The sequence below is a fragment of the Silurus meridionalis genome, chromosome 4, assembly GCF_014805685.1.
Source record: "Silurus meridionalis isolate SWU-2019-XX chromosome 4, ASM1480568v1, whole genome shotgun sequence".
Taxonomy (NCBI): Eukaryota; Metazoa; Chordata; class Actinopteri; order Siluriformes; family Siluridae; genus Silurus; species Silurus meridionalis.
The window spans coordinates 30622793-30637039 of NC_060887.1; the positions used below are offsets into that span (position 1 = coordinate 30622793).

At 36.3% G+C, this 14247-nt stretch overlaps 2 protein-coding genes across 4 annotated transcripts in view; one reads left to right on the plus strand and one right to left on the minus strand.

The window, feature by feature from the left end:
- Window positions 1-6850, plus strand: part of lancl2 (LanC lantibiotic synthetase component C-like 2 (bacterial)) — a 39339-nt gene extending 32489 nt beyond the window's left edge. The window contains exons 7-9 of the mRNA XM_046848485.1: window positions 1067-1243; window positions 4237-4309; window positions 6181-6850. Coding sequence (XP_046704441.1) covers window positions 1067-1243; window positions 4237-4309; window positions 6181-6257 — 327 coding nt within the window. The 3' untranslated portion in view covers window positions 6258-6850. The remainder of the gene's footprint in view (window positions 1-1066; window positions 1244-4236; window positions 4310-6180) is intronic.
- A 3582-nt stretch (window positions 6851-10432) lies between these two features.
- vopp1 (VOPP1 WW domain binding protein) overlaps window positions 10433-14247 on the minus strand; it is a 68764-nt gene continuing 64949 nt past the window's right edge. For all 3 annotated transcript variants that reach the window (XM_046848492.1, XM_046848490.1, XM_046848489.1), the window contains one exon: window positions 10433-12339. In XM_046848492.1, the coding sequence (XP_046704448.1) occupies window positions 12152-12339 (188 nt within the window). In that variant the 3' untranslated portion in view covers window positions 10433-12151. The remainder of the gene's footprint in view (window positions 12340-14247) is intronic.

Genomic DNA, 14247 nt, shown 5'->3' on the forward strand with positions numbered 1-14247 from the left:
CAAGAGCTTTGTTCCAGAAACAAACAGTGGGAGCTTGGTGGTGCTGAGATTTTAACTTAGAAATCCAACTTCTTACCCATGGAGACGAACGGGGACGAGCTTCCACTTAAAATAAAGGGATGCACCTGAGCCAAATTTCAAGTGTCATTGTGAATGGTCTGAATATTTATGCCAGGCTATGTTAATAACTAGAGGTCAACTGAAGGATTGATTTTTAACTGAGTGGATTTTACATATACCGATAGGAGAGTGAATCATAACCGATTTATCAACTTAAAATGGATAATCAACATGTAAAATAGTACTAAACTGTATTACAAAAATCTTCTAGAAGAAATATAAATACATTATTAATTAATCAATATAATTGTCATTAATAAATTATGGATAATAAATATAATATAGCCCTCTCACATGTAAAAACAAACAGCACGCTATGTCAGTGATTCGCCTCTAGAGGCCGCTCTCGTAATGACAGCAGCCTGGAAGCTGGAAAAACTATCGCTATGGATTTTTTTTTTTTTTTTTGCTGAAGGCTAATAGTTCCAGCAATCCATTATCGGTGCCTCAACTTTTACTAATAACCAAGGGAAAATTTAAGTTGGAGGCCAACCTTTATTTTCAAATGCAGATATTTCATGAATAAAACTTAAAAATATGGAATAAAAATATTTGAAATGACATTTTCAAATAATATCTCTGGCATTGTCCAAAAGGGTCGTTTGGGTATACCGATGTAATAAATGCTCACAAATTTGCTTGCTTTGTCATTTATGGTGTGTGTAGTGAAGACTGATGTGAAAAATAGAAATAATTGAAAGCTTTACATAAGGCTGCAACGTGACAAAAAATGAAGGTGTTTGAAAACTATTTGAAAGCCCTGCATGAGGGAGAGATCGAAGAAGTTAGTTAGCTAGCGAGTAACATATGCCGGCTCTCACGGTGGCGATTGAATAACCAAGTGTGAAATGAAGGCTTTAGGGCTTAATTAAGAATAGTCGACAGAAATATTTGCTTGGTTCTGTTGTTCAGCTGATTGTGTGTGTGTGTTTGTGTGTGTGCTCAGGCTTTTAAGGACGAGAAGTATCTGAAGGATGCGGCAGAGTGTGGCGAGGTGATCTGGCAGAGAGGTTTGCTGCGCAAAGGCTACGGCATCTGTCACGGCACCGCCGGCAACGGTTACGCTTTTCTCTCGCTGTACAAGCTCACGCAGGATCAGAAGTACCTGTACCGTGCCTGCAAGGTAGACATCAAAACACAGAGGGAGAGATTGTGTGTGTTTGTGTGTGGGTGTTCAGAACAGCAAATGCTGTTTACTTTGATTTGTAATTATTATGTCTGGATTTTTTTTATTTATTTTTTGTTGCTCCGACATCTGCCGAGGTCTTAAGCGAGGATGAAGCACAGCCCTGAGAAAGCCGTGACATTTTAACTGATATATGATCTCTCGTTCTGTTCGCCAGCTTCAAATTCATACCGCACCTTCACTGTTTCATTTTTCTTTTCTGACTTGCAGCTCCTTAGAGTTCCCAACTGTGGCATTTCTATGGCATCATTTTTCTGTAGATAGTAATCCTATATAAATGTGCTTAGATGGGAATCTAATCTTTGATAAGATTAGTGGTTGTAGCCTAGGTTTCATTAGTATATGTTTATACTAATGCTTCATGTGCTTTACTATGGCTGTAAGGGAGGGAAAGGGACTTTTTTGGACTTAATGAAATGGAAAAAAGTATTCTTCCCTAAATAAGCAGCCAGATACACATTAACAAGCAGCGTGCACATCTCAAGCTGAACACTGCACAATGAGAACTTTAATCATCCACTTTATTCTAAAGAATGATACAAGCGCACATTCACGTAATCGTCTAATTAGAAAACTATGGAGCTTAATGTAAAAACGTTCATATAAAAAAATCTAAATGACAAAAAAGCGTGATCTCTGCGACTTTGATTCTGGCATGGATGTTGGTACCAGATGGGCTGGTTTGATTATTACAGAAAACGATACTCTCCAGGGATTTTCACACACAGCGGTCTCTAGAGTTTCCACAGAACAACACAGAATGAGCGACAATTCTGTGGGTGGGAATGTTGTGTTGATAAGAGGAAAAAGGCTGGATTGGTTTGAGTAGCCTAGAAGGATATTGTACAGTATAAGCACTCTTTACAGCTGTAGTGAGCAGAAAAGCATCTCAGCATGAACAAAACATTGTAACTTAATGTAAAGTGCCTATAACAGCAGGAAGAAGCTGGAAGACTCTGATTCTATCACGTAATCACTTGCCTGAATCATTTAGACTGATAATTAACGGGGGCATCTTAGGACCTTACAAGTGCATTATACTTTTTTTTATTTTCCCATATATTTTAAGCCTTCTGGTGCACAGCTAGCATTTCTGAATATTTACCCTGTGTTTTTCAATTTTAAATCATTATTTTTAATTTATAGACCCTCTATTGTCTCATTAAGAGCATATTGTGTGATTACTGCTTTTTTATTACAGTGCGGTATATTATAGTTCAGCAACATCCGGGATAAGATATATTCCCTAAAGCATAAAGAGATGCAAAAAAAAAATAAAAGATGGTTCTCTTATGCATGGATGAATCTTTGAGTTGAAAGACTCCCCACACTGACTCACTATCTCTCTCAGTACTGAGGGACAGAGGAGGAGCCTCTTCCAGTGCAAAAGCACATTCCTGTTAAAACACTTATAATTATTGCAGTCTACCCAAATTGCAAAGTAATTAACGCATAATGGACTCTGCCGTTTCCACATCATCACAGCAGCCTTTTACAGCCCCAGTCTTTCTGCGCGCCAGCACAAAAAAAAATCAGCTTACATCTGAGCCTTGGCTTACTTACTGGCTTCAGGTTGAAGTGAAAGAGCTTAAACCAGAGGCAGAACAGATGTTCTAGAAAAGGCAAAAACTAACATTGCACCGTCTTGTCCAAACAGTTTGATTGCACGAATTATTCGGGTGTTTATTTTTGTAAGGACACAGACACAGGCCTCAATTTTGTTTTTATACCTTTAATGCAAGATAAAATTGAGTAGGGGTGGATGCCTCTTTTATTTATATACACACACATACATATACATATATATATATATATATATATATATATATATATATATATATATATATATATATATATATACATATATATATATATATATATATATATATATATATATATATATATATATATATATATATGTGTGTGTGTGTGTGTGTGTGTGTGTGTGTGTGTATAATAACTAGCCCATTGTGCATGTGAAAGCTCCAGAGTTACAGTGATCTGGTTTTGTCATGTTAATAAGGCTTTGAGCTGTTGTGTTTTCTCCTTGCATTGTGTATAATCGTTGTGTTTGGTTTAACTGTCAAACTTTATATCGTTGGTTCCCTCAATGTGTTTTCACTGAGACACACAGGGATGCAAAAGTTCATCTGAAATTCTTTACACAAATTAGTCTGTTAGATAGTAAACCAGGTTGCATTTTGGCAATTCAGGTGATATAATATATCACCAAGTTACTCGGCCAAAGTGCATTTAGGTTTAAATATATATACCAAAGGAAACCCCCTATTTTTTCAGTCTACAAGGTTTTCATTTTTATAGCTTCTTGATTTTTTTTTACAGAATCATGAAGTAATTGTGATGAGTTTGGCATTTCTCAGACAGGAGGGTAAACACAGGATTTAAATAAAAAAATGGATATTTAAATTTCTAATCTGATAAACCCTATTAGTGACCGATGCTGTACTGAATTTTATTTTATTTTTTTTACTTTTTCAATTATTTATTATAATAATTTTTTTTTACAAAATTTTTCCTGACTTTTTACCATCCAGTCAGATCCTAGTGCCTCTGTACAAATGAAAACAATACAAATAAAAAAACTCCTAGGCAACAATTACACCCAGTCAGACAGTGTGTTATTCTTAATGCATAACATGTTGTTCACATTTATTAATGTACCATTTGCCAGCAAAATTGTCTTCTGTAGATTATTGGTACACGCTTGAGCAGTACATTTGCACATTGTTTTAATATACAATATCATGTTTTTCAGTAGCTTGAGTTCTTACTGATGCTGCTGGCTGATTTGATTTTGGCTCATTTGCTGTGGAAAGCTTGTGGTGGTCAGGGATGCAGATGTATGTACACACACAAACCTTTGTGGTTGTATTTATCTTTGCTTGTTGTCTGTCCAATGTGTGTTTTAGTTTGCGGAGTGGTGTCTAGACTATGGAACGCACGGCTGCCGTATTCCAGACCGGCCGTATTCCCTCTTCGAAGGTAAAGTTTTTGTTTCTGACTTTCATGCACAACCACCAATTGTGTTCGGAGCACCTAACCTTAAATAGCCGTCCTCTCGAAAGCGAGTCGGTGAAATGATTGCCGTAATTACAGAGGCTCATTCAACCCAGACAGCCTTCTGCAAATGTAATGATGTTTTTATGTATTTAACAAAGGCCAGTTACCAAAACATTGTTATTAGGCATTTCACCTGTGTTTTAATCCATAATCCATAAACATGCTTAAATCGTTCATAATCAGTTCTAGTCATTGTCTGGCACAAAATGTAGGGCATTCAGAGTTTTCTGTAATTTTGTATTTTTTATTTTTTTTGCTTGGTTTATATCTTTCTGCACGCTAGGCTATTATCGAGGGCTGAATGCATTTGAAAAGAAAAAAAAAACCGGTCTGCGCATTCTTTAGGTGTGGAGTACAGCGAGTAGAAATGATAGACGCTTAGACATCAGCCTTTTAAGAATTCAGCAACTGAGTGTTTAAGTGTTTGCCAATATAAAATAAAAAAGGCTTGCTCTTCAATAGTGAGACTCTGAAGACTAGAAAATGTATTATTTTTCTCAATTTCAGTCTCCATTACACACTCACAAATAGCCATTATGAGAAGTTCAGTTTAAAACACAAACTATTCCTACAGCATGTTACAATTCCAAATGAAATTCTGAAGCTATTGTCTTCATACATCAGTGTATACGGTTTTTCAATAGGCATGGAGGTTTGCTCCTCCAAAAACTTTCCGCTCACTTCACCCTTGTTGAACATGACCCCGAGTCCATCCACATGGCACCACAGTGGCACTCTGGGCTGACTGCCAGCCTGCTGTCTAACTCCACTTCTCTCCGAGAGTTGGCATCCAGCACCGTTTATATGCTGCCTCGCCTTATTGTTACCATAGCAACATGCTTTCTGCACCTGAGTCTAAAAAGTGGCCTCTGATTGGTGGAGCAGATATTCTCTGTAGATTCAGTGAGGCTAGCAGTAGGCATACGCCTCAGGACACACACACACACACACACACACACACACACACACACACACACACACACACACACACACACACAGAGTTTTTCCTCAGGGTGCTGGATGATAGTCTACCACTCACTGCTCATTTATAATGCAGAAGAATTATATATACACTCTAGTATATACTTGAATAGGGAAATTTTTTTTGTAAGGACCAAATAAGCCGATAGCCAAGAAAATTATATTTTTATGGGCTAAAATGACAGTAAATAGAAAGAGCAGCATAAAATATTCATTTTGTTTTAGGCATAGTACTGTGCAAACATTAGTTAGTGAGGATTTTATCCGAGCGACCGTTCGTACCATGAATTTGTGCGTAAGTTGTTACTGTGTAAGTTATTGACTAAGAATATCTCCTAATAATGTAAAAGCTATAAATACTATCGAATACACAATAAAATATACTAAAACAAATCGAAATACTGTATACAATATTTTGTATTAAGTAATAAAAAATTATAAAAATGTATTAAAAAAATGTTTATTTAAAAAAATTAATTTCACACGTGTGTAGACTCGTTACGTTCGACGACTAGCCAGCAGCAGCTCTCATCCGCATTGAATTATTTAGACTCCAAACAAATTTTACTTTGAGAACAGTTTGTTTGTATCCAGTGAATCGTCATAAAGTGGGGAGCGTCTGTATATAGTTTGCTTATACACATTCTGCCATTACATATTATTTTCATAATTACATTTAAATGCCATAATATTAGTGCAGTTATGGTTTACAGGTTAATTAGTCATTATATGACAGTACTGAGTACAGAGGTCTGGTGTTTCTTCAAGCTGACTGTCTGAAACCAAGGGCTTTGTGTCTTCCTTTCTCACAGGAATGGCTGGAGCGATCCACTTTCTCTCAGACCTCGCACAGCCAGAGGCTTCTTGCTTCCCCGCCTTTGAACTTTGACCTGGGCTTCTGGGAGCAGACTTTTACTTTGAACAGTTAAGGTGGTGAAAGCTTTTCCAGGCTCTTCTAGCACTGAACCACTGAACTTGCGGTGAAAAGAAAAAAGAGGAAAACTCCCCACCTTTTGCCTATAACTTTAAAATAATCCACAAAATTGAGTTTTGTCCCTATAGCAGCATTCATGCTTTTACAATAAAAAAATTATAATTTCTTAATGTAAACATTAAGTTTGTTCCCATTCACTGCACTGAATCTGATGTTTTTGCTTCCAAGGATCAGCATTGAGTTGACGTTACGTACTGTATCTGTGCTGCATGCTTATGTTCTGGTTGTATTGAAGTGCCTAAGTTGACCTTGTCTTCGTCTTATGTGTTTGTCCTGTCTTTGTCGTCCGTGCATGAGGATGGCTGAAATGAACTTGTGTACGCTTCTAGCATTATTTCTGACATCTGTAATGCACGTGTGGTTGAAACGGTATTGGTGAGATCGATAAGAGAAAGATTGTGAGAAAAACGAACCAGACTGTTCTAAATATTGTTTTATGAGGCAGGAATATTATGAATGTTGCAATAAATTGGGCTCCATGAACTGAACCACAGGTGACTGGATTTAAAATCTATTATATAAAACACAAGCGATGCCTTGATGCCATTAACATTAAGAAACTGATTATTTCCTGAAGTCCTGAAATGCATCTTTGACCACAGCAATTTGCCAATAAATATATTTCTAGATCAAAATATGTTCGACAAAAAGTTTATAATTACATGTAATGTTGGGAAGCATTTCCCAAACTGTTGATAAGAATTAAGAAAAAAAGCAGCCCCAAACACTTGAGACAGACTGGTAAAAAGATCTCCACTCATGTCAGCATCTCCTACTGATCAGAAGACGAGAATTCAACAGCATAAGTTGTTACAGGAGCGAATGCCTACAATCATATAGTTTTTCCTGAAAACATTGATTATTATCATGCGCTGAAGGTGTAAATGTACCGTGTTTTTGTTCTTCCTCTTCTTCTCCAATGGCAGATGTTCTAGCCCATCAGTTTTGGGCCTAAATTGGAAGCATGCTTCTGGTTGAAAATTGAATTCCAGTACAATCTGTGAAAATATATTTTGCCATCTTATTATCCTAACAATAAATTGCTAATAATATAATTTTTTTAGTAATTATTGCTATTCCTCCTCCCAATTCTGTTCAGTCTTAATCACATTGTCTTCACACCCTGATGCCCATTTGTTCATCTAATCCTTTCTTCTTACACACGCAGAACTACACTGTTGTCAAATCTGCACATTATGAGTAAAAGCACAAATTACCGTTTAATCTTTCAGTGAATATTTTCATTGTTTTTGTTTGGTGATGAGATTGTTCATGAAACATCAGATAAATTCTGAAATTATTACACACAAGAGACAGATGTTAAATTGGATAACGGATATAAAGGAATTTCGAACTAACCAGAGTAAAAACAAGCAGTTTGGAAGTGTTGCAAAGCCCCCTACTTACAAGGATATGTTTTATAAGGATTTTTAAGAGGTTGTTTTTGCTCGTTTTAATTAACTCCCAAAGTCCAGGGTTGCCAGGTTAATTTTAATTAGAATTGACAGCAGTTGTTCTTGGTCCACATTGGACTGCATTTGATTTAGTTTTCAGTTAAAACCAATGTGAAGAGCTTAAAGACTCACAGAGGTAGAAATGGAAGGCAGGTGATGGGCCACCAACAAAAAGAATTAGTTATTTTGCCACTGTTACATTTTCTTTATCTTTTCAGTATAACACTCACGTATGCACACACATTCAGCTCTCTCTCCTTTCCGAGACTTGTCTCTTCCCCCGTTTATAATTTCTGAAACTCACTGAAACCGAGAACACACATTACTGAAAATGATGCACAAACAAAAATTATGCAGCAGCCTTTTTAACTGGAGATGGCAAATAATTCACTTCCTATGGCTGATTAAAGTCTGTGCTGTGAGGGTGAGGCAATAATGTTTCTGCTACGTGTTTAGAAATAGGAGTTTTAAAAAGTGTCGGTCTCAGAAGGGGCTGGACATGTAGTACATTCATATTGTATAGATATATTGTTTAGATATAGATCCAGACTAGCACAAAAATCCGAAGTAGTCTTTTTTTAACTCTTTAATTCAGAAACATTTAGTTCAATGTCCAATATTAAAAAAGTCACACAAAAGAAGATATATTCTGTGGGAAAACTCTTTAATAAAAAGGTGCCAAAAAAACAAGAAGTCTCTTTCTCTTTTTTTTCTTTTAAATAAAGAATGTTTCTTTATATTTCAGAGATGACCTTTATCCTTCACTGTGTAATTCAGGAAATCATTAAAGCAGATGGATCCAATTAACCTAATGACTATTCCGAACAATTATTGCCAATTAGCCTGAATGCAAATGACCAATTATGGGGTACAGTCTTGTCTAAAATTCTGAGACTGCAGTCTTTTAAACTGAATATAAAAAGAAAGTGTTTGAATTTTGAAGTAAGAGTGTCGTTTAGTACTACTGACTATTCAGTATTCAATTTGTAGGTCACTATTATTAAAATGTAAGCGAATTTGTGATTTAGAGGTTTTGACTCGTTTGTAAAAGAGGTTCACATTTTTTAATGTCTTATCCCTTCTATTGAAACACACTCAGATATTGCACTAATGGATGATCAGGTTTACACACCTGCTCAGTCAGTGTGTGACTGAGTGCATAGTGACATTAAAGTAAATAAAGGAGAACATGCTGAATATTAAGTTGTTAGTCAGTAAATATAATGTTTAATGAAAAAGGTTGAATAAGCAAAGATGCATAATAGAACTATTTTTTATCTGTTGCTCACAGGCTTCAGGACACCACTGTATTTATGAGTAGAAAATGTGCACCGAGTAACCATGGATTAAAATATCTCCAATCGAGTCATCCTGAATAAACGCAGGGGTGTAACGGTACACAAAATTTATGGAAGAAATGGCAAACAAAGTTGCTTGTCGTTTTTTTTTATTAACGCAGTTTATTATTAACATTTGTGATCAACATTTGAGGAGTTTACATTTTGAAATCATTTGAAATAAAATGCCTACTTGGTTTAATTATATAAAATAATGTTTGATAATATTTCATAAATACTAACAAAATAAATCAAATTAATGCAATTCACTTTTTATCTTGAATAAATTAAGTAATCAATTAAATTAACAAAATTAAATAAATGAAAATTTTTATTTAAATAGTTTAAACATTTGTTAGACCCCATTTGGGTAACACGTGTATGTAAGTGTGTAGAAAATTGTAAAATGTAAAACACAAAGATATGATCTGCTTAACTGTTCTACTTTTTTCAGTACACTTTAACAAATGTCTTTATTTCTTTAATCCTTTATTCATTCACTCTGTAAATATGAGGAATTGTCAGTGTTTTAGGACATAAAACGCTAAAGAATTCATAGTGCTAGCGTTAGCCATTAGCCACTTCTTGGTTAGCGGCTAACACTAGCGCTATGAATTCTTTAGAGTTTTCACGCATGCGCAAGACAAATCTTATTTCCGGTACAGAGTGAGAAGACACACTGTGAGGTGACACTGCGCCAACTCTACTTTCTTTTTATACCATTGGCGGTGTTTTTTTTAAGTTAATAATAATGATTAAAAAATGCACTCAAAGTATGAGGCGGAGACTAAACAAACTTGCGGTCCGCCACTTAAAACGTTCCTGAGGGAACTCGGATTTCAACTTTGTTCCGCACGTACAAAGGATTGCATTTGCTACACATGTGCACTGAACAATTTGGGTATGAATACGTGTACCGTTACACCCCTAATAAACACTGATAGATGAAGTATATCATTGAGTATGCTTAAATATGGTTCCAGTTAAAGTGCTTTTTACACATCAAGTATCCAAAGTAAAAGTGATCAATAAGAATTCATTATTTCTAGTAGTGGCAAAAAGTAAGATATTACTCATTAAAATGTAATGAAGTGTCCCCAAATGAAAATACCTGAAGTACAGAATTTTGAAAAGAAATTTACTCAAGTACGGTAACAATGTCAGAAAAAAGTTTGTCTACAGCTGCACAGATCCCCTATGCATACAAAAGTACATCACAAGTAAGGATTTCATATTAGTATTGCATTCATGAATCACTAAAACCACACACACGACACTGTTTGTTGGTTACTGACATGGCAATGACAGTTTATTGGATACAATATGACAGAACATCAGAGAAAATATCTTCTTATCTTTTGTTTTGATAAAGGACGGAAATCCTTGCGTTTAGCTCCTACAGCTTGCCGCTCGGTTTCATGTAATAGCACTTACACCTCTAACTTGCATGTCTTTCAGCCAAGTCTAATACAGTGATACGACACACACCTATTACAATTACTAAGCAAGTTGTACATAAAACTGACCCCATCTTGACTTTGCATAGAACAGCCATTTAAATGTACATAATCAACAAAAATAAACCTAGCAAATGTTATTCTGTTATCCAACCGCCTCCTACTCATGCTTGAATGACATTCTTTCACTCTAAACATCTCTCAAAACCTTGCAAGAATGCTTCAAAAACTTTACTTTAACCCTCCACTTCAAGTTTCTTTCACATGAATAAGAAAAGACACTGGGCTTCAAGGCATGTCATCATTAAGGTGAAGTGTTAATATTAATCCTGTGGCTATATATGGTTTTTGTTTTTTTTTTTTTGTCCCAAACACTGCACTATTAAATGTTATTTCAACTTTTTCTTTTATCTTTTTTCAAAGAAAGAGAAAAGAACATTTATTGCAATTCTGGAACTTGTGCTTAACTTATTTGTACCATTGTTTTTACAACCTCAAAGTAATAAAAAGTGTAATAAATTGCTTTAAAAGAGCATATCAGCTCATACTAGCAGTTAATTGTGCATTTTGTAATGCTTAACTTCATAAATCAAGAGTGTGAACTGAACGGACACAGGAGGATCGCAGAGGACCATCACACAGCCTCTATGCTCAAAGGTAAAAGGTAAAATCCAATAGCTACATTAAAAAAAACAAAACTTCTGATCACTTACATTGGAGGAAGGTGGCTTGAGTTCGGGTTAGCGCTGTGTATGGCAGTGAAAAGGTTGCATGCAGGGATCATGAATGGACTATTCTTGGGGGTGTCGTCATCAATTAGATGATTCAGGATCATACCTTCACTTTTTGTAATAGCCAATGGCCCCTGGTGTGAAATGAATTATGATGATGAATGAGCAACCTGTATGGACCTGCTTGACTAGTGGTTTAAAAGGTGTGCTGTCCTTCCAGCTTGATAATCACACACTGTTTCAGTAATCATCTGTTGATGCTTGCAGAGTTCCTCTTGTTCAAACACAACAATGTCCTTGCTGTACCATCTAAAAAAGATGGTCTTACCTCTTTGTCCCAAGCCTCCAGGCTTCCAAATTGCCCAGCAATAAAAGGCGTCCTTCAATGATAACTGACATTTTCTTCTGTACATTCGGACCAACAGTAAAAATATGACAGTTGGATTTACTGCTACCTTCTTTCCAGTGTGCCAGTGTGCCATTGTCCATCATTTTTGAATATTTGAGCTGAAACACAGTTCATGTTCTGCATCGTCTGTCTTTCCATTTTTTTCCCCTGAAAAAAACATGTTCTTTTTGTTTAAGTACACACTCAGATAAAATCAACTTTGTCCACCTATAAAATGTTGAACAACGGAAAAGAAAAACGTTGTATCCTAAAACAAGCACACAAAATTAAAACAAGCCACTTGAAGCTACTTGAGATTGAGTTGTTGGCTGCCGGAGGGTCTGGGCAGCTTCACGTCACATCGTACTGACTCAGATATATCCGATCTGTTGGAGTGTGTGTGCCATGGTGAACGTCTGGACCTACTTCTTCTCTGTGGTCTTGAAGACCTGGTCATAAGATGGTGGAGGTTGGTTGCAGTAGGCTGGCGGTGGTGGGTATGAACTCATCAGGTGGGCTGTGCTGGGCTGACCCGGGTAGGCAGGGGCCAGAGGCATCGTCATGGCAATGCTGGGGTCACCATAGCCCTGAATGCCAGGCTGCTGAGAAACTGTGGAGGTGAAAATAAAAGTCACTGAACTGCTTGTACACAAAAAATGCACTTTCTTGGTAGGTTACTGTTTAGATACAAGCCGTTGTAACGCGTTGAGTCTGGGTGAAGGGAGAGTTCGCTAACTCCAGTTGCAACAGAAATCATATAAGCACAGACAGGTTTCCAAAACTCGTGCTTTTTTATTTTTCTTGGCAACAGCGTTACGGGTTAGTCAAAGAAACTTAGAAATCAGCATCTGAAAATAATAAGGACATATTCCTCGGTCTTGCACACATGCAGTAATAGTGGAAAAATGCGGTGGCAGGCTATTCCCAAAATGCCGCTCTGCTCTTAAAGGAGCCACAACATATTTCACCCGTTACACCGTGTAACAGACACTGTCTTTCGGTAAAGCCTGTGTAAAGTTCATTAGTTTCAATGTAGTCTGCGGCTTATAGACTTATTTATGTTCAAAATAAAAATCTTTGTAAAATTCAGTGGGTGCGGCTTATATATGGGTGCGCTTAATAGTCCGGGAATTACGGTAATGAAAAAAAATTTCCCACCAAAGTAAACTGAATACTATTATTATTTTATTCACAATTATTCCTCAGTTTAGATCTCCTGACTTAGTTTTGCACTAATTACTATTTTTATGTTCATTTCTTGTCAAGTGGTCTTCCTTGTAAATCTTTATACCTACAGATTTACCAAAACCAAAAATAATTTTGACTCGAAAAAGCAGTCCACTGAAGGGTAAAGGACACCGCAAATAAAATATACACATTTGCTCCTAGTAGCAGTTACTTTACTTCCTCTGACCTGTGCATTCAGGAGCCCCAATCTTGTGAGTCCACAGAAAACTAAGTGGATGAGAGACTATGGTCTTTCTGGGATAAGAAACTGAGCTCACTGGATTTACACTAGATTCTTAAATTAAATAAAATCTATTTCCCCTTCTCTGTCAGCTAGCATTTTATTGCAATGCTGCTACTTGTATACTTGTATTTTATGATGATTTTATATCTACAGTGTATGTATAACTATAGATTTGACTTTGGTCATGTTTGCGCTTTAGACACAATTTAAAGGTCAGATGTTTAAAAGGCCAGACAGACGATATCAGAAGAAATATGGCATTTGCTCTTATCCATGTTGTGATATTAACTAGTAATGGGGTTACTGCTCTGCAGGGGGGAAGATGTCCTTTAAAAAACATGGTCAATTTTGAGGGCTGACAATGACATGCAGAGGACAAGACCTTGTTTTTTGGTGCCACTGAAGGGAAATGCAGAAATCTCAGACCAAAGTATAGACTGATAATCATTTCTTCATAAAACTGTTAGCATTTTTCTTTTTGCCCATTTTACTTTCCTTATGTACCTTCTGTATCTACATTCACATTTTTGGACTTAATCAAGAGTTAATTATTCAAATTATTCAAGTTCATTGGTGTCTAAACTACTGCTGTTTCTGTTCCTCTTCCAGCCTGATCACATGGTGTACAGACGAACAGATAATTAACATCACCACCAGGGAAGAGAGAGCATTTGATCATTGCTGCACTGAACTGAAAAACAGACACTGTGCTTTCCTGTGCCTGACTATTAAGCATTCTAGTTCTACAGCGGACCGCCATCTTTTAATGCGAACAAAAACGGTGTCGAAATATGGCTGTCAGTAAAAGAGAAGTGGAGCTTTCAAATAGGTAATAACTCCTTTGATACATTTCTAGAAACATATTAACAGAGGACCTTTGTATTTTTAATAATGATGCAAACAGATGTACAGTATGACATGGTTTATGTTCAGTGTTGCCAAGCAAGATCTCAGATTTACAAGGTAGGAAATAAATTATCATTAAGCATTATCTGAGAGACAGGTGTTCTATACTAATCAACACATCTTCATGTGTTCTACACTAAC